This window comes from Argopecten irradians, chromosome 1 (assembly GCF_041381155.1).
Source record: "Argopecten irradians isolate NY chromosome 1, Ai_NY, whole genome shotgun sequence".
Lineage (NCBI taxonomy): Eukaryota > Metazoa > Mollusca > Bivalvia > Pectinida > Pectinidae > Argopecten > Argopecten irradians.
This window is the reverse complement of record NC_091134.1, coordinates 65,806,014-65,827,259: the sequence shown is the minus strand read 5'-3', so window position 1 is coordinate 65,827,259 and position 21,246 is coordinate 65,806,014. Positions and strand designations below refer to the sequence as shown.

Below are 21,246 nucleotides of genomic sequence, written 5' to 3'. Positions count from 1 at the left end.
TAAACGTTTTATAATGGTTTGCATGATCATTATTTTGCTCCATTAGCAGTAATAGTCACCAATTGTAGCTCTAAAGACGACACCATTTTCTGTCTAAAAGTCTTTTGGGCTACAATATTGTAGCTAGTAACTACCTAGTGGTAATATATAACGTTGGTGGCGGATTCAGGATTTCAGGTTAGAGGGGAAGTGAGACCAAGCAACTCGGACCAGAGCTCTAGAATAAATGGTGCAAAATCCCGAATTCTGATAATTTTTTGAACATTTTTCAGAAAATAATTGAAGCCATTTAAAGGTTGTTTATTTATCATTTCTATGTCCAGTGTCATATTTTGAATAAGTTTTGTTTTAATTTCTCCATTTTGTTACTTACAGAATTGCAATACCAAAAATCTTAATATTTACATATATATATATATAGTACATTTAAATCTCTGATATTTACAAGGGCATAGAGCGAAGAAAGGGCGGGGCTCTCGAACAAATGCTTATAAATCCTGCATTCTAAGGGCTTCATGTACACTTTGTACACGTGGTATTTTTTGACATCTAATGTCATGTTTTGATTTATGGAGGCATTGAGCAAAGAAAAGGGTGGGGGTCTGGGGACTGCATACTTTAAGTTTTTATAGGCGCCCAATATGAGTTTATTTCAGAGACTACCGGTATGATACAAATAATTTAGATTTTTCGCAAATTGAAGAAGACCCTGGGGAGATTACTCTTTCAGACTTCACTACGTACAATTGTACTATATGTTTGAATTATGATTCGGACCAACTGAACGAAAAAGAATGGATTGCATGTACTTAAATTAAACTAGCTGATATGACGTTTAACAAGAGTCTGAATAAGTCAAGTAAATATTTAATCTGTCCAATGGTAAAAGTCAGTTCGGATGCTGGCGCGGCATACACTTTTATACCACAAATCAATGCCAAACGTCCATATGACAACGATTTTAATGCAAAACTTCCGGTCCCGGTGCTCGCGGTCCCAACAAGCAAGTCGTTTTCTAACGTTCTAACGTCTATCAGTTCTTGTTGAAGGAGCTAACCAAAAGTGATTATAGGTACTTTACTTTATATTGAAATTGACTTTTCGCACATAGCTTTACTAAGAAAACACATAGAAACATAAACACTTAGACAATAAATGTCAATGACTGTAGATCTACAGTTGACTATGTATATTTCGTTTGAAAAGCTAACCATTACTGTATACTCGCCGTAACCATATACTTGACACAGGAAAATAAATGGTCCAGCAGTTGTTGAAAGTCGATACTTGTAAACATTCTTTATTTTAAAGTTGAATGGTCTGTGACTTGTTGTATTTTTGGCATAGAAAAAGTATTTAGAGTGTTGAGTTCAAGGATTTATAAGTGAGAAGGATTCGTGACTGTCTCTTTACATTACTAAACACCACGCGAGACGCCTATGAACCGGGAATAAAAACCGTTTTTCTCAACAAATACTTGTCTTATCGAGTCAAACGAAACACCATTGTAAAGTTTATTAAATTTCACGACGTATATTACTTGCTTTAAAGACGGAATATTTAGAGGATATGTCTTAAATTTTCGTTAAAAAAGATCGACAGCTCATGAAATGACGGCCCCGCTTCAGAAAGTAAGACGGTAACCATCGCACCCGCAAGCTACATCAAAGGCTGCGCCGGCGGATATCAAAGGAAAATCAGTCGTCGCCCAAGTCACGGTCAGTGCACAAACACAAAAGCGCCTGCCTTGGACTTCCCCAAAACCCAGTGTGACTTATCCTTCTGAAAAAGTATTTAGAGTGTTGAGTTATACATATTTTTCTCCTCCTCTCAAATTTTTAAGCTTTAGATATTCACCGACTTTTGGAAAGTTCGTATTCGAAAAGTTATTAAACAATTAAATAAAGATATTGATTTTTAACGTGTACATGTTTAAAATGGCTCGTAATTATCCAAACTGTTCCAATCTATTCATATCAGTACAGGTATTGCTAATATTGACCTTGTGATATGGCTATGTCAATAGCTAGTATATTGGTACTTTCATGGATATGAACCATCATACATAAGCATCCATGTTCACGTATTGTGTGTTTTATGAGAGTTTGTGATGGTGAAAATCACAAGAAATACAACTTTAAATTGGCGCCATAGAAGTTACGATTATTGCCGAACGGAAGTCAGAAAGTTCATGACCCGTTCTCGGGAGAGTTCAGACAGACATTATGTAGCTAGGGTAGTCACTTGACGTTCTTGGCAACGACGTTACAATATCGGTTAACTTCGGTTTGTTTGACTAAATGGGACCCACCTAGCGATGTTCAATATTTATTTGACTTTTATTAAAAGTTTTTGAATCATAATCGCTCATCTTGACTTTGATTTAGTCCTATCTCTTGCATGATTAACAAGAGTTTTTTTTTCAATATTTTTCTAAATCATGAATAAAAAAATATATAAATCAGATACGGATATTGCGACTTTAAAGGTAGGTTTCGCCCAATGAAATATAAAGACTACAAAATTTAAATCTATCCTGTACATAGATATAATCTTCAGATCATTTTCAATGCATACATTGAATAATATGGGTGGTCAGTTGCCTAACTTGACCAGGAAAATACTCCTCTAAAAATAGAGTGTAGTCAAGCTTTACATAGAACATGACATATTTTTTTCCAAAACGAGGCTGCAGCAACAAACGGAAACGTTAAAAAAAAAGTGAGATGGCAGTTGCAGTTTGCCACGGCATGTTCAGTTAAAAAAACAACAACAAATCGAAGTACGATGGACTGTTTATACATATCATATAATCTAAAACACTTCATGTTACTTACATAGTAACATACGCTCGCTAGCTTAGTACACCAAACATACATGTAGTTAGTCTGCGGCTGTATGCACGCTGGCATATGTATTGAAATTTAACTCACCACGTGCAACGCCGTTACACGAGTCCCAACAGATCCGGGCATGTTCCGCTTGAGATGTGGCTTCTGTTTCTTCTAATACTATACATGTCATTTCTGAATTTAATTCCCTATAGATATCCTACGGTTCTACCAATCCCATTATAATTTCATCCACTTTGTTGCCAATTCACATATATTTTTTATCTCACACACTTTCGTTCAGCCATTTTGTTTACTTTGAGTGCGTAACAATGCGCATGCCGAAACTTCGACAACACAATCCATCGCAGCTTCATTTGCATACTATTTTGTCTGACGGACACCGTAATAATAAATTAAGGATTTCCTTCAATTTTGTATTCAAGACACATTTGTTCAATCTCAAACGCATAAAGAAATTAAATTGAGATATTTTCAATATGTTTTTTTCATCTTTTCTTCCGTTTATCAAATTTTACAAAAAAATATTTATTTGGTTGGGCGAAACCTAACTTTAAATGTGAAACTGACAACACTTTTGAAACAAGGTTAGAAGCATAAAATGTATTTTGATATTTACATTATTGTATATCAATAAATGCGCTTACAACAATGTAGGTAACATTTTGAATTTCATGAATTTTCCATAAGATATTTTAGTATTGTTTCTTTATACTGTATTCATAACTGACTCATTTGTTCTATTGTTCAGTTTCAGTTGGTAAGAAACGAGATGCATACTTTTTAGGGTCTTCTGATTTTGGATACTGACAGATTAATTATGTCATCGCCTGAGGTGGAGAGATTTGAGGTCACTGAAGATGACCTCATGCAGGAATTCAATCCAAGGCCTGGTCACAGAATTTCAAAAAATAGGGCCATATATGGTAATTGTTCGATTTAAGTATTCATTATAGTTTCTGTATATGTACATCATATGATGGATTTTTTAACAAACCTGTTATGTTTTATGTATTTGACTGGAAACTTCAAACAAAAAATCAAAGTCTTCAGTCCGAATTAGATGAACTTTAGCGATCCCTAAGTTTCTGAGAAACTCCAGTTTTCTCATGCTTGTCTTGTGTAAAGAGTTACAGAAATTCTGACCTACATAGTATTTTATTTCTATTTTCCAAATTGATTACTAAAATACTGCACATTTTACAACACTACAAGATTTTAGCATATTCTTTTAATGAGTTAAATATCAATATTTTTAATGAAGAGATTATTATATAACATGTACTGTAATAATATTTCACCCATGTGTTATATGATTAATGTTGATTTAGTAAAGACCCTTGCTTCAAATGTGTCTTTGATTTCAGGAATGTGGGCTGAGGATAGTGATGAGGAGGATAGACCTACCATGGGATTTTCTCGAGGGTCTCGAGGGAAGAAAAATTATGGGGCACCTGTCAGCTTTGTAAGTGGTGGTGTGAAACAAGGTAGCAAGATAACGAAGGGAAAGAAAGCAGAAGAAGATGATGAAGAAGATGAGGTGAGAAAACATTTTATGTTTATTTGAAGTCGAATAAAGAAGACTCATTTGACTTTATGAAAACTGGTCATTCCTTTTCATATACCAAGGTGTAAGTAATTTATCTATAAAGGTCATGTGATTTAGAACATATCTTTATTGTAGGATGTTTTGATTTGTTGTAACTACTCAACATTCACTATGCCTTTGAACCTTGAACAAGGAAACAAAACAAAGAAAAAAGGGAATTATGGATAGCATAGCATTGCACTGTTATTGCTATTAGGATTCAGAAAGAAATGGACAGTTTGATACTACTGACATTATATGTATATAGTGGTTATAATATTACTTGACATTATTTTGGTTTTAGGATTCAGATTCAGACAGTGCTGGACAGTCTGTGCCTATAGTCCAAGCTCCATTGCAGACATCACAGGTCCCAATAGTACAGCCGCCACTGAATTCGTCTGGTGCATCATTCAAGAGTAAAGCAGCACAGCGTGGAGGCTCCAAAAAGTTTTCTGGAGTTAATAACCAGGACAAGTAAGAGTAACAGGAATTCAAGGATTGCTTCAAAATTCAAATAATAAGGCTACAAAAGTATTCAACTAAATATTTTAGTTAAAGTTATATGAGCCATATAAACTGGTTGATAAGTTTGACCCATATTTACTCTTTAGAAATCTGTTTTTACAGAAATGTCTAGAGTTGTTACGGACATTAAATACCAGGTGATAAAAGCATTTCGATTGTCTCTAGATTCCATTACATAGTTAGCATCATTGTCTCATGGTAGTTTAAGAATATTGGTTAGAATATTCAGTACAGTTTGTTTTATTACATTGTTTCAGGGCATTTGGCAGTTGGGAGAAACACACTAGAGGGATTGGTCAAAAGCTTCTAGAAAAGGTAATAAAGTCTGATTATCTTTAATTATTGAGAGGTTGGAGTTTGGTATACAAGTATTTTGCTATTCCATTCAGTCCTATATGTTTTCCTATCTTGCCTACTTTCAACAATTAAAGGAAGGTCAATTGAAGTTATATGTCAAATGTCTTGAAAGTAGTTTACGTTAGGTTGTTTGAGATGAAGGGTCCCCTGTTTTAAAGAAGTATGTAATTTACATATTTGTAACTTGTTCTTTATTTAGATGGGATACAAACCAGGTGAGGGTCTCGGGAAGAGTCATCAAGGTATCACCACACCTGTGGAAGCAGTCAAGCGGAAAGGCAGAGCAGCCGTTGGGGCCTACGGGACAGAAAGGTCAGAAAGGTCATTACAGGACTACCCAGTGTATGACTCTGAGGAGGAGGAAGATAAAAACTTTCAGTCTCAGCTCCAGCAGTGGAAGAAAACAGAGGTAAACTCCAGTAGTAAGATCTATTGCTGGGACTTTGTCTCTAATGCCAAAACAAACATGAAGTTTCCATATGACTTCCTGGTTTATTCAGTTTTAACTTACTATGACTTGTTTATTATGCCAGAATTGTCAAGGCAATACAGGGATATAACCTTCCTTTTTTTGGCTGTTTGTTATTGTCTGTAATTTAGATGCTATCCAATCTATACCAAGTTAACTGAGTGGATGTTTATACGTACTAGGGTGTTTCAATAGCAACTCCTGCGACAGTTTTATGGAGGTTACAACATGTGGAACAAAAAAAAAAGTTCTATGTTACACCATACATTGTACCAATTATCATTTTAGGGTAGCAAGAAGAAACCAAAATATGTATACAAAACTGCTCAGGAACTTATTGACACAGGCTCAGTGAAGAAACGTCCACAACTATCAAAGTCATCCAAGGTCAAGGTCATTGACATGACTGGCAAGGAACAAAGGGTTCTTTCAGGTAAAGTGAACATTACAAAAATGTCTCTTTGCAGCAACAAAGATGCCCAGAGATCTATCTGTTAATGGGTCTGAGTTGAAATGCTAGCAATTTTTTTTAATGGCCTTGACTGGTACTTTCAAGTTATAGTAGTCATATTGTTCAAATGAATGACCCTGACCTTTTGATTTGTTTGATGACTTATCTTATTTCAAGATCATTAGTCAGATGTGATAAATCTATCAGTAACTGTGTGACTCAGAACCAGTATCTTCACCATATCAATAAAAAATGTCTTAAATTCATGTGTGATATATTCTCTTTGAATATTAAGTAAAAAATCAGCTGAAGTGTGATGTGTTTAAGGTATAGCTGTGTTAAAAGACTTCAGATATTGACTTTAAAGCGATAGAATTCAATTTATATACCTAATATACCCAGGTGTTTAAATGAATAAATTTATCTACCTAATATACTCAAATGAATAGATATAAATTTCAATAACAACAAACATGATAGTTAATTTCAGATAACAGATACAAAGCTCTACAAGAAATTAATTGATTTATTTAGGTTACCATGCTATAAGTCATCGCCATGATAAACCTGAAATTGAGGAGGAGCCTGCACCACATCTAGCCAATCAGAAGAGAGCCTTTGATCTTCCAGAGCTGACGCATAATCTGAATCTCCTTGTAGACATGGCTGAAGAGGATATTATGCAAAATGATAGAAAGTATGAGAATTTTTGCAAAAGTCAATTGTTATAAGTTTTGATTGGCTTATATCTAATGACATGCTTCCAATGTAATTAAAATTAGACTTGTAATTCCACTCCACTAAGATGCTCTACGTTATGCTCCAATACAATTTCTAACAACGCCCTGTTTGGGGTCACCTCAGTATAACCCCTTGCCTAGAATTAAAACATCTCTGGACATACTGTTAGCTGTTTATACTTCCAAGAGAATCAACCACACCAAAGATTTCGCAGGAAATATGCTGATTGGCTTACCAAAGGGGTCATGCAGAGGTGACCCCTAACAGGGATTTATTAGATCTGGTATTGGAGCGTAATGTGCGTTGTATTGACTCAGAATTACAAGTATAATTTTAATTAGATTGGATATGCTCCTAGCTCATGGTCTGCTTGGCAGTAGTTAGACCAACAATGTTCATTTATAAGCAGCTGATGTAATTGTTGTAAACATGGAATTCTTAAAGGTAGGTTTCGCCCAACCAAATAAATATTTTTTTGTAAAATCCGATAAAGGTAAGAAAAGATGAAAAAACGTATTAAAAATACCTCAATTTTATTTCTTTATTTGTATGCTCTAGTTTCAGAGGAGTATTTTCCTGGTCAAGCAAGGCAACTGACCACCCATATTGTTCACTGTATGCATTGAAAATGATCTGAAGATTATATCTATGTACAGGATAAATTTCAATTTTGTAGTCTTTATATTTCATTGGGCGAAACCTACCTTAAAAGAAATGGTTACCGGTATTTTTGATTAGCAATTTTTGTACATTGTACTGTAACGCTGTTATTTCTGATAAATGTTTATTTCACATCCTTTGTTATTTGCTTCTCTAGGTTGCGTTACTTGAAGGATCATATTGTGAACATGAAATACGAGAAACAACGACTTGATGAAATCTGTGACCAGGAAGAGAAATTGATGGATAGACTCAAAAAAGTGCTTGATATCGTAGATATGTAAGTTAAATTATTGATAAAGAAATTTACTTCCCCTCTGATTTTTTTAAGCAAGCATGAAATAATTACAAGAAAAAAACCAAAATACAGCAGTTTTAAATTGATTGATTTCAGGTTTTACTTTCAGTATTTCTCAGAATATTCATCATAGACTTTTGTTCAATGTTATTTTATTTCAAGTTGGCCACTTTTTTTATCTGATATATATAGATTCTCTCTTCAGCCTTAAAAGATACACTTGTCTTACCATGTTACTCTGATCTACACCAGCTCTACATAAAGAACATTCATATTCATAAAGATAGATGAATAGAATCTTACATGGGTCTGTCAAGTGGACAGGGATATCTCAACCCGAGTGAAGGATTTTTGCCGGTCAACCTGAGGCTTGCCAAGGGTTGATGGCCAAAATCTTTCACAAGGGTTGAGATATCCCTGTCCACTTGATAGACCCATGTTTGATTCTTTTTCTCCCATACTTGATGAAATTCCAGTTGATTTTTGGTTTTTTCATTGCGCCATTATTGCAGGAACATTGTTATTGCGTCAATATTGATGGCGTCATCTACAATGCACGCCACAGTTACGCCGCATGTATTGATGACGTTACGTTATTGTCTAGTGCGTGTGAGCTGTCTTACACCCCCCTATGTTAGATAGAGATATCTTTTCCCTAGCAACCATGGGATATCCCTGTGAAGTATGGGAGAAAATAAACACTTAAAAATTAGCTGCTTCATGGATGTTGTAAGAAAATAAATTTAGATGTTAAAATTAACAGTCATCATTTTTGAGACAACATTAATTGTTTAGAAGTACATGTCTTTAATTAATATTCATTAATTTTGGTTGTTAATCTGATGCAATTAACTAGGGCAAAAATCAGTGATGGGACATCTTGACTGAAATTTGAACATAATACATTACAGGTGTCAGAAAAGAACACAGCCTGACTCTGATAACCCCTTGACGTTGTCAGAATCTGCAGCCATCTTTAAATCGCTACAAGAAGATTATTACGAGGAGTACAGAATGTATGATTTGTCTTCACTAGCTATAGCCCTTGTGTTTCCAATGGTAAGTACAGATTATCATCCAAAGAAGTTTTAATCAAAAGAAAAATAAGTTTGGTTTTGGTTCTTTTCATCGGCAAGATACCAAAGAAGTGTATTATTCATATTTTATATCAAACAACAGCAGTACAAACTTTTTACTTTATGTTTTTTTTTATCGTTGCAGGGAAAACCATCAATCAATCATTTAGGGTAGATTAGCTTTATGATTGAGCATCTGGACTGTCAATTTACTATTTTGTCTGTGGGTTAAGTTGGATGTTTAAATGCTATAATGCTACCATGAACCAGACATTGACAATGCAATTTCAACATATCTGAAAGTTATACTTAAGTTATTTTGTTTATATTTCTTCTCTATGTTAAAAACTCAAATCATAAAAAGTCTTTTTTTTTTTGGTTTGATTTGTTTGAATGTAAACTGATTAAAATGATCCCAAACTCCTGAACAATGACATTCTGTAAATAATCTATATGTTTATGTTAAAACTTCAAATATTTTAGATGAAGCAACATTTTACTGGCTGGGACCCCCTGAAGAACCCCACTCATGGCCTAGATACAGTGAGGGAATGGAAGGCACTCCTGGAGGATTACACTAACAAAATAGTGGCGGGGCCCCATACGGGGGGACAGGATATGGATGTATACCAGAGACTACTATGGGATGTATGGCTACCATTTGTTAGGACCACAGTATTGTAAGTACCTAATGTTATCTTGATGTTACAGTTTATGATGCTTCATCACCATCTAGTTGTTGAAGTCTAAATCATTTTAAAATATTGTTAATATTTCTAATACTGTAAACACACTTTCTTTTGCCGCTATTAAATTTTACAATTTCCAAAACAAGTTCAGGAAGATAACTATTCAAAGATTTAACACTTGAATGAAAATTTCTATTGAAATAGATGATGGGAGATATGAATTCCTGAAGAAAACCTTTCACAAATTTACATGGATTGCGAAATTCGCGAAATAAAATTGCACACAAATTAAAATTGGTTTACAGTAAATTATATTGATATATGCAAAGAATTTTAGGAAAAAAAATAATTTCAAATTTTAAAATCTTGACTTTGTTTACAGGACATGGAATGTGCGTAGCTGTGATAACATTATAGACCTATTAGAGACTTGGATGCCAGTCCTTCCTGGCTGGGTGATGGAGAACATCCTGGATCAGCTGGTGTTACCAAGGTTACTTCAGGAAGTGGAAAACTGGAATCCATTAACAGACACAATGCCAATTCATGCTTGGCTGCATCCATGGCTTCCACTCATGGGAGAGAAATTAGAACCGCTTTATGCTCCAATTCGACACAAACTTGCTAATGCTCTGATAAACTGGCACCCGTCTGACTCCTCAGCTAAGGTCATTATGCAGCCATGGATGAAGGTGTTTAAGCCAGGACATACAGAAGCTTTCCTCGTCAAAAACATCCTCCCCAAACTGGCCATGTGTATGTCAGAGTTCGCCATCTGTCCTCACCAGCAAGTCCTTGGTAATTAAGTTACCTAATTAATCATACATGTACTTGTAAAAAAATAACAAAATCAATTACATGTAATATCAAGACAATTTATTTTTGAGACTCAAAAATGATTGAGATATAATTTAGGTATTATATTGTAGTTGGTCGTGAAATTCACAGAAGTAAATCCCACACAAATAAAAGTTACTTTACAGAAGATATTAAGGGGACTCGTATTACATAGTAGTGCTCATTGTTCCAGGTATCAAAGGTTATTTTGTTCACTTGTTTAAACAGACTTGATGTGGTTTCTATTACAGAATAAATAAAATTATAAACAGGCATAACCTCAGTACTGACATTAAAACCATTTTTCCACACATGACTCTTTTTTTCTAAATCAACTGAGCCATTTGAAGACTAATTTTCTCAATATTTGATTGTCTTAATATGTGAATAAAGCTTTACTGTTTAACAAATTTCTTAAACCTGTATATATTTAATAAAATATTTCATAGTTCTTTTAACCTTATGGCTTGTTTGTCTCCAGGTATGATGAGTTTTAGGTGGAAAAAAATGTTTTACCTGGTCTTGTGGCTGTTGATATCGAAAAAAAATCTGCGTGTTTCTTCTAAAAATTAAATTACATATACATTTAATTTTCAATTACTCTTTGATTTCAGACCCTTGGCACTGGGTTATGGCGTGGCGAGACCTCATTCCAGCCAAACACATGGTAGCTATGCTGGACAAAACTTTCTTCCCCAAGTGGCTACAGGTGCTTTGTAGTTGGCTGGGAAACATGCCAAACTATGAGGAGATAACTAAGTGGTACCTGGGCTGGAAGTCAATGTTCCCAGAGCAGTACATGTCGGTACCTGTTGTCAAAGGTTTGTAGTAATGTCCAACATAACCTGTAACCATGAGAAGAATTTACATCGATAGGCAGTGGTTAGTTGGCTTCAAAATGTTTTTTGTTTTTCAATTTTATTTAGATTTCAGAATTGAGGTTGAAGTCTTGAAGTAAATCCTTAAATAGAAAAAAACAACATGCTTTTACAGTGGCTAGTTACCAATGTTTGAGTATTGAATACACACTATACTTCCATACAGACTTCTCAGTAAACAGTATTCAATTCAAACTGCTCACATTTAATGTTTACTCTAAGGAAAAGTAAAATCTCACTCATTTACTTTGATAATTCAAGATAATATGCATCAGGAATATGACTTTTTCATCAAGATGTTTTTAGGAAGTGAGGGGACCAAGGTGTCTTTTGACACAGATACAATCTCAGTCAGGTTTCTTGGTAATTTCAGATACATCAGAAATATGACTTATAAAGTTAAGTGTAAAAGAGAATGGATGCAATAGATGTTTTAGTCACAACTTGGGTCATAGTTTTATAGTTGTCCATGTTTAATCTTGACAGATCACTTTAATAAGGCACTGGACATAATGAACCGGGCAGTGTCAGGTCACTTCCAGCCTGGAGCTAAGGAAAACATGGCTTACTTTGCTCATACTGAGAGAAGACATATGGCAGACACATCCGTTCCCCCACCTCCCCCTCCTTTACCCCACGGTCCCCCATCACAGCCTCATCCACCACAGGACGTAAGTAGTCATAATATACATTGTATGTTGTATAAGTGGTCAATTTCTCTCTGATAAACTTAAAAATATAAAGTTTAATGTTGGTCCAGAGGGTGAGCATGACTGTTTTCTTATGGGAATCACCTCTTCTAATGCTATGCACGGAACACATACCTGGTATGTTAAAAAGTCCTCATATTGTTTTCAAGGACATTTTGGTTTATTTTGATGGTACCTATTGATAGCCAAGAGAAATTTGCTTGTGATGTAAAATTTTCTTGTGCCAGGTGGAATTATAACTTCAAAAATAGCCCAAGAGGCTTATGTCATTATTACCTAGTTGACCTTGACCTTGCCATATTTTCAGAGTAACTTGGGTTTCCCCAAGAGTCTTCTATTCAGTTGTTGCAGACTAAAAACCTATCTTACCACTGCTGTGAATTATCTTGGTCTTGGTGTGTGATTTTGTCCGATTATCAGAACTCTAGCTATCATTATAATCTTTATCATTTCAGTATCCAGCCGTTCGAAGCTCTACGGCCAGTAATTCATACCCTGCTAGTTTTAAAGAGTTGGTTGAGAAAAAGGTAACATTATTTACTAGAATTTGAGTTATATCTAATTTAATATATAGTAAAGTTTAAAAAAAAGTACATGTATTGAAAGTTATGATAATTTAGTCTATCCATGTATAGACCGAAAACCGAAGTGCACTTTGAATAAACTGCAATGTGATTGATGAAGAAGAGTGCACTTGAAGTAGAGATTTCCATTACCAACATTCTTTCATTTTTTTCTTCCTCACAGAAGCAAGTAAGAAAAGCATATGACATAGAATTATTTGTCTGTTTCTATTTCTCTCGCAGGCTGAAGAAAATAACCTGCTGTTTATGCCAATACCAGGCCGTACACAGGAAGCTAAACAAGTGTATCGTTACGGCAAGCTTATCATGTACATGGACAGAAGTGTGATATTTATACAGGAAAACAACCAGTGGATACCTGTGTCACTACAGACTTTGATAGACAAGGCTGTATAGTTCTCAGCAGACATTTCTCCACACACAGTTCATAGATGTTTAAGAAAGCAATACATGTACTTCAAACAGGCAGGATTTCTCCATGGATGTGGTTGTTTTAAACCGAATATAACCATAAGAGTGAAAACGGTCAAATTGTTAAACATTAAAATCCTATTAAAAAGTGAAATATCCATGACCACAGTTTTGAATAGGAAGTGTTTCCGGCATTCTGCCATGAGTCTTTTAAGTGTGGCTGCTAAGTGGTTAATGTCTCCGACATACTACCACAAGTCTGCCACCTCTACATGTCTAGTGGTGAAGTGGTTAAGGTCTCCAACATACTACCACAAGTCTGCCACCTCTACATGTCTAGTGGTGAAGTGGTTAATGTCTCCAACATACTACCACAAGTCTGCCACCTCTACATGTCTAGTGGTGAAGTGGTTAAGGTCTCCGACATACTACCACAAGTCTGCCACCTCTACATGTCTAGTGGTGAAGTGGTTAATGTCTCCAACATACTACCACAAGTCTTCCACCTGTACATGTCTAGTGGTGAAGTGGTTAAGGTCTCCGACATACTACCACAAGTCTGCCACCTCTACATGTCTAGTGGTGAAGTGGTTAATGTCTCCAACATACTACCACAAGTCTTCCACCTGTACATGTCTAGTGGTGAAGTGGTTAAGGTCTCCGACATACTACCACAAGTCTGCCACCTCTACATGTCTAGTGGTGAAGTGGTTTATGTCTCCAACATACTACCACAAGTCTTCCACCTGTACATGTCTAGTAGTGAAGTGCTAGCCCTCCACCTTCTGAATTCTACTTCATAGCCTATGTTGGGTAGAAATGCCCATAGGTTGATATTGTTCTCCCCAGGAATTCAGGTTTTCCTTGGCATTATAGATTTGATGTCCTTATTAGGTCATCTGACCGAAGGTCAGGATGACCTATTGTCATCGTGTTTTGTCCGTCGTCGTCCGCCGTGCGCCGTGCGTCGTGCGTAAGACTATTTATACAAAAGCCTACTCCTCCTTCATCCTTCGATGGATTTCATCCATATATGGTTTGAAGCATCATTAGGGAAGGACAATCATATTTTATATTAATGAGCCTGGTCCGACCCCTAGGGGCTGAGGGGTGGGGCACCAAAAGGGCAAATTTTCTTATTTTAAGCTTTAAAATCCTACTCCTCCTTCAACCTTGGATGGATTTCATCCATATTTGGTGTGAAACTCAGACATGTTAACCCTACCGATTCTGGCGGAAGTCTACCGCTTTTGAGACTGATATTCCGCCTACCGCTTTAATATCCAAATATTCCGATTTCTGCAAAACATCGTCTTCTTTTTTTTTTTCTTCCGATTTCTGAATTTTTCATAGTCGGTTGGGGCTGCCATGGTGGCTTCAAAATGCATACCAGACGGAGAAGGCTGACTTGCTTCATAATTAAGTAAACAAAGGAGGTGTGAACACTCCTTGACCGGGGTACGGACAAAAGCCCCCCCGGACAAAAGCCCCTTAGGACATAAGCCCCTAGGACAAAAGCCCCTTGGACAAAAGCCCCTCCATACTAATGGAAAAGAGGACAAAAGCCCCTCCATTTTTCAAAAAAATTAAATTACAAAATATAGTAAAAAAAATATAAGATATTTTCTTATATCAGTTTTTTTTCTTCGAATATACATGTAGTTCAAAATAAGACACAATGTAATAATTTACTGGATTATTGGGATTTTACTAAAAATTTTATAAATTGATTTCATAATTTATAGAAAAATGTAAAAAATTATATTGATGTTAATCTAATTATGACACCTATATGATAGAAATATTTTGTAATTAAACATACTTTCCTAATTATCTATTAATTTGAAATGATTTACTCAGCTGTTAGGCTTATGGTAGGCCGCCATTTTAGTGGGGTTATGATAAAGTAAAATTTCTCTAGAAATATAATGGTTTCCTTGTTGAAAAAAAAAACCCAAAACAAATAGACAAAAAGAATACATATTAAAGAGGTATTGTAATGGGGAAGCTATAACATTCTAATGTCTATACCTTTAGTTATACATGTTTTTTTTATTATTTCTTTGATATCAATAACTTTTTAAAACGCACGTATAACAGTTTTTTGTAGTGCTTAAGTTTTTTTCCTGCAAATGTGATAAAATTGGCAAGCCTTTCGTCGTCAGAGATGGTGCATTAGTGCAGCAGGCTGCCAGCGGTATCGGAGATCTGGTGTTTTTTTCACATCTCGATGATGTAGATCTAAATCTTATGTCATAAACACACGTTGATATTTTATTGTTACTTGTTATTAGTGATGGGAATCAGATGGAAATTATTAATTGATTAATGGGAGTAATCAGATGCTATCAACTGATTGATTTTCAGTCAATATCCAATAAGATTACAGAATTTGACTGTGATTTTCAGTCAATATCCAATAAGATTACAGAATTTGACTGGGATTTTCAGTCAATATCCAATAAGATTACAGAATTTGACTGTGATTTTCAGTAGATATCCAATAAGATTACAGAATTTGACAGTCTGTTCTTTAATTACCATACCACTGTTACCTGTTGATGTATTTAGTAACAACATGCACATAGCTTTGATCATGTCTAAATTTTGATAAACCTCTAGCCATTTTTTGTTTTCAATTTGCTCCTCTGAAGGTTCAAAATATAGCAAAGCTAGAAATGTGTTCACATTACAACAAAAAAAAGATAAACTGGTAAATATAGAACTTAATTTTTCCAATTTCACAATCAAATATCGCAAAATATTTTTTTGTGAATCAATTGTTATTGATCATCACCCCACCACTGTTACAGTTATTACTAAAGAGCAAGAAAATAGAGAGCAAGAACGGGTGCATCATTTTTAGTATTCAGTATTTACTTCAACAATATCTAAGTTTGGTAGAATGAGAGTGTGTGTGGAAGCTATTGTCATGTGAATTTGTTAAATTGTCATTAAATAGCATACAAGATTGTCAAACTTGTTCCTTTGTTGCATCCATTTTATTAGCTCACCTGGTCCGAAGGACTGAGGTGAGCTTATGGGATACGGCGGCGTCCGGCGTCCGGCGTCCGTCAACAATCGACTTCTTCTCCATAACCGCTGGTCGGATTTTAACAAAATTTGACTGGTAGCATCCTTATGGGCTACTAACTGAAAATTGTACAAATGATGGGGCTGATCCCCCGGGGGCCTGAGGGGCGGGGCAAAAAGGGGTCAATTTGGCTATTTCCATATAAACGACTTCTTCTCTGAAACCAAGCATGGGATAGCACCCATAATGCAATGGTAGCATCCTTATAGGGTGGGGATTCAAAATTGTACAAATGATGGGGCTGACCCCCTTGGGGCCTGAGGGGCGGGGTCAAAAGGGGTCAATTTGGCTATTTCCATATAAACGACTTCTTCTCTGAAACTAAGCATGGAATAGCACTCATAATGCAATGGTAGTATTGTTATAGGGTGGGGATTCAAAATTGTACAAATGATGGGGCTGACCCCAGGGGGGCCTGAGGGGCGAAGTCAAAAGGGGTCAATTTGGCTATTTCCATATAAACGACTTCTTCTCTGAAACCAAGCAAAGGATAGCACCCATAATGCAATGGTAGCATCCTTATAGGGTGGGGATTCAAAATTGTACAAATGATGGGGCTGACCTCCCGGGGGCCTGAGGGGCGGGGTCAAAAGGGGCCAATTTGGCTATTTCCATATAAACGACTTCTTCTCTGAAACTAAGCATGGTATAGCACCCATAATGCAATGGTACCATCCTTATAGGGTGGGGATTCAAAATTGTGCAAATGATAGGGCTGACCCCCCCGGGGGCTTGAGGGGCGGGGTCAAAAGGGGTCAATTTGGCTTTTTCCATATAAACGACTTCTTCTCTGCAACTAAGCGTGGTATAGCACCCATAATGCAATGGTAGCATCCTTATAGGGTGGGGATTCCAAATTGTGCAAATGATGGCGCTGACCCCCCGGGGGCCTGAGGGGCGGGGTCAAAAGGGGCCAATTTGGCTATTTCCATATAAACGACTTCTTCACTGAAACTAAGCATGGTATAGCACCCATAGTACAATGGTAGCATCCTTATAGTGTGGGGATTCAAAATTGTGCAAATGATAGGGCTGACCCCCCCGGGGGCCTGAGGGGCGGGGTCAAAAGGGGTCAATTTGGCTATTTCCATATAAATGACTTCTTCTCTGCAACTATAAGCATGGTATAGCACCCATAATACAATGGTAGCATCCTTATAGGGTGGGGATTCAAAATTGTACAAATGATGGGGCTGACCCCTGGGGGCTTGAGGGGCGGGGTCAAAAGAGGTCACTTTCCATATAAATGACTTTTTCTCTGCAACTTAACATGGGATTACGCTCATAATGCAATGGTTACATCCTTATAAGGGTTTGGATTCAAAATTTTGCAAATGATGGGGCTGACTCCCCGGGGGCCTGAAGGGTGGGGTCAAAAGGGGTTAATTTAGCTATTTCCATATAAACGACTTCTTCACTGAAATTAAGCGTGGTATAGCACCCATAATGCAATGGTAGCATCCTTATAGGGTGGGGATTCCAAATTGTGCAAATGATGGCGCTGACCCCCGGGGGCCTGAGGGGCGGGGTCAAAAGGGGCCAATTTGGCTATTTCCATATAAACGACTTCTTCACTGAAACTAAGCATGGTATAGCACCCATAGTACAATGGTAGCATCCTTATAGTGTGGGGATTCAAAATTGTGCAAATGATAGGGCTGACCCCCCCGGGGGCCTGAGGGGCGGGGTCAAAAGGGGTCAATTTGGCTATTTCCATATAAATGACTTCTTCTCTGCAACTATAAGCATGGTATAGCACCCATAATACAATGGTAGCATCCTTATAGGGTGGGGATTCAAAATTGTACAAATGATGGGGCTGACCCCTGGGGGCTTGAGGGGCGGGGTCAAAAGAGGTCACTTTCCATATAAATGACTTTTTCTCTGCAACTTAACATGGGATTACGCTCATAATGCAATGGTTACATCCTTATAAGGGTTTGGATTCAAAATTTTGCAAATGATGGGGCTGACTCCCCGGGGGCCTGAAGGGTGGGGTCAAAAGGGGTTAATTTAGCTATTTCCATATAAACGACTTCTTCACTGAAATTAAGCGTGGTATAGCACCCATAATGCAATGGTAGCATCCTTATAGGGTGGGGATTCCAAATTGTGCAAATGATAGGGCTGACCCCCGGGGGCCTGAGGGGCGGGGTCAAAAGTGGTCAATTTCCATATAAATGACTTTTTCTCTGCAACTTAACATGGGATTACGCTCATAATGCAATGGTTACATCCTTATAAGGGTTTGGATTCAAAATTTTGCAAATGATGGGGCTGACTCCCCGGGGGCCTGAAGGGTGGGGTCAAAAGGGGTTAATTTAGCTATTTCCATATAAACGACTTCTTCTCTGCAACTAAGAATGGAAGAGCACTTATAATGCAATGGTAGCATCCTTATAGGGTAGGATTTGAAATTGTACAAAGGATAGGGCTGACCCCCGGGGCCTTAGACAGCAATCGATGCGAGGTCAAAAAGGTCAATTAGGCTACTACTTTCATATAAATTACTTTGTCTCTGAACCTATGTATTGGATAGCATATTTGTATGGTATCAATAGCATCATTGTATGGTTGTGATTCAAAATTAAACTTTGGGAGTCAATTTTGCTTATTTTTCTAATTGTCAGAGTCTTGTGATAATTACTAACAAAAAACCAGGTGAGCGATACAGGCCCTCTGGGCCTCTTGTTTTGAGACAGATATGGATAAAGAAATAATATTTTTAAGTTAAACTCAGGATCACCTATAGTTATCATTGTGTTGCCTTAATGCCTGAACACATTTCTACCATTTGGTGTGGAACATTATTGTGCGAGGGTTCATATTTTATATAAATGAGCTTGGTCCAACCTCCAGGGGCAGAGAGGCAGGACCCAAACAGGGAACTTTGCTGGAAGTTTGTTTTAAAATCCTACTCCTTAACCCTTAAGTTGATTATAACTAGATTCGGCGTTTGGGGAGCATCATTTGGAGAGTACGTAATAATTTAATTAATGAACCTTGTTCGAAATGGGAATTTCACTGCGTTTTGACTTTAAATTCATAATCCTCCTTACCACCTGGATTACAACCAAATATTGTTTGAAACATCATTAGGAGAAGATAATATTATAATATATAAATGAGGCTGGTTTGAACCCTGAGGATAGGGAGGCAGGGCTCAAAAAGAGGAGCTTTGCTGCAGTTTTGCTTTAATGCTGTAAGCTTACCCCTCCTTAACTCTTTCATGGATTACAACCAAAGATGGTGTAATAAATGATTGTGACAAGGATATATTTCATCTGTACGGAGACAGAAGGGGACATAGATGTTAGGGCTCCAAATGGGGAACTTTGTTGAATTTTTGCTATAAGATCTAGAAAGTTATCTTTTAGTCTTTTGTAAATGAAATTTGTCAGATGACCATCAAGGCCCCTTCTTGTTAAACAGACTACAGTTGTTGACATATGGGTGATGACAATAGTAAAATAAGGCATATCAAAGATTTAACAGATGTATAAAATAGTTAACAGTGCATACAGCTACTTCTGTGCCAAAGAGTTTGCCCACGAAGTCACACTCACACCACCATGCCATGGGAATTATTTAACTTAGGTGTGAATTCTGTAAGAGGAGAAAATGTGTTATCAGAGTTGGATTTGAGTACAGAACATCTAAACACTAGATGGATGGTCAAATAATTCGGCTACCTGGTCGCCAGCGATCAACCTAATATGGAACCATTAAACAGTCTTCCTTTCCTTTATAACTCACTTGACCAAAGGGCCATGGCACGGTATCCATCATCTGTTTGTCAGTCCTCATCTATAAATTTTCCCTTTCGAGCATCCTTAAGGGAAGGGAATAAATTTTGTATTAACCATGACCGTTGCTCCCTAGGGGCCACAACATGGGCACGTCTAGTATGGGAAATTTTGCAATTTTTCAAAAATTCTTCTGCTCTAGAATGAAAGATTTGGTTCATATTTGGTCTGCAACATCATTACATGGTAACTAAAAGGTGTGAACCAAGGGTTCGGAGCGATGAGGCTCAAAAGGGGAGACAATGCTAATTCTTTAAAATCCTTCTGCTGTCGTAGAAGTAAAAGAATTTGGTTTATGTTTTTTAAGACCAGAGGGCATGTATTGCTCACCTGGCATGTTACATTGTAATGTTATAATAGAGTATATTGTATCAACACACAATCCAGGTTTCATCTCCCAGGGCGTCCAGTAGACCCTTAGAGTATGTTTTTGGCTCCCAAAAATCAGATTTGACTCTTGAGTTTGAAGCACATGTCTATTTGTCATATGTTTTGATTTTTCAGATTTCTGAAAATTGTGATTTGACTGCTGAATCTGCTAAAAGTCAAGGGTCATCCAGATGCCCTTATCTCCTCTTCCAAGCATATTACCAACGCTTGAAATAGGGTTTGGTTACAGATACCAAATGTAGTGGGAGAGGAAAAATGGATGATCACTACGAGGTTTGAACCCAAGACCTCGGAGCAATTACTTGATACTCTACCAATTGAGCTGGTCACTGATGATCAACCCAGTCAATTTCCACTACACAACTAATACAACTATATTATAATGATTAAAATGGGTGGAATTGTATTGACTTTAACCTTAAGTTTACTTAAAATGTGCTAAACCGTTTTATTGAGAAATCTTTTAAATAATCATGATGCCAAATACATGGTAGATTATAGAGCTCTAATTGATAACCTTGACCCTCGGTAAAAGTCAGAAGTCATATTTGCCCTAATCCATTTTAGAACTTTAAGATAAAAAAATAAACCAATGTCTTAGATTAAAACCAATTAATATGACTAGAGGCCTTTACATTCAGACTATCACACTGAAGTGAAGGGCTAAATGATTAGGGTTCCAAATCAATCAAAAGGGAAGGAAAAGTGTAGGGAATTTTGTGTTTACATTTAGTACAATGTTTTTCATTTTGTAAGTTTATATATACATATGTATCTCATTTGGGATAATGCAGAATCCAAAGTCTCATTTACTGAAAATTACGTTT

General features: G+C 36.7%; 1 protein-coding gene across 2 annotated transcripts; it reads left to right on the top strand.

Moving 5' to 3' along the window:
* The first annotated feature begins 954 nt into the window (after nt 1–954).
* LOC138305767 (tuftelin-interacting protein 11-like) lies at nt 955–14,820 on the top strand. 2 transcript variants are annotated; one of them, XM_069246040.1, is made up of 16 exons: nt 955–1,072; nt 3,604–3,778; nt 4,220–4,392; nt 4,745–4,917; nt 5,226–5,283; nt 5,525–5,734; nt 6,083–6,227; nt 6,780–6,942; nt 7,804–7,926; nt 8,856–9,003; nt 9,504–9,700; nt 10,092–10,507; nt 11,161–11,367; nt 11,911–12,095; nt 12,590–12,661; nt 12,941–14,819. In XM_069246040.1, the coding sequence occupies exons 2-16, from the start codon at nt 3,673–3,675 to the stop codon at nt 13,112–13,114; spliced, it is 2,550 nt and encodes an 849-aa protein (XP_069102141.1). In that variant the 5' UTR covers nt 955–1,072; nt 3,604–3,672; the 3' UTR covers nt 13,115–14,819. The 2 variants fall into 2 exon arrangements, with proteins under 2 accessions (XP_069102141.1, XP_069102149.1); XM_069246048.1 differs by having other exon boundaries at nt 979–1,072; nt 3,666–3,778; nt 12,941–14,820.
* Nucleotides 14,821–21,246: the final 6,426 nt, after the last annotated feature.

Excerpts from the sequence above, each read along its gene's own strand:
- LOC138305767 (XM_069246048.1), top strand. The coding sequence starts at position 3,673 with ATGTCATCGCCTGAGGTGGAGAGATTTGAGGTCACTGAAGATGACCTC. Across the intron at positions 5,284-5,524 it reads GTCAAAAGCTTCTAGAAAAG|ATGGGATACAAACCAGGTGA; the intron begins GTAATAAAGTCT and ends TTCTTTATTTAG. Across the intron at positions 11,368-11,910 it reads GTCGGTACCTGTTGTCAAAG|ATCACTTTAATAAGGCACTG; the intron begins GTTTGTAGTAAT and ends TAATCTTGACAG.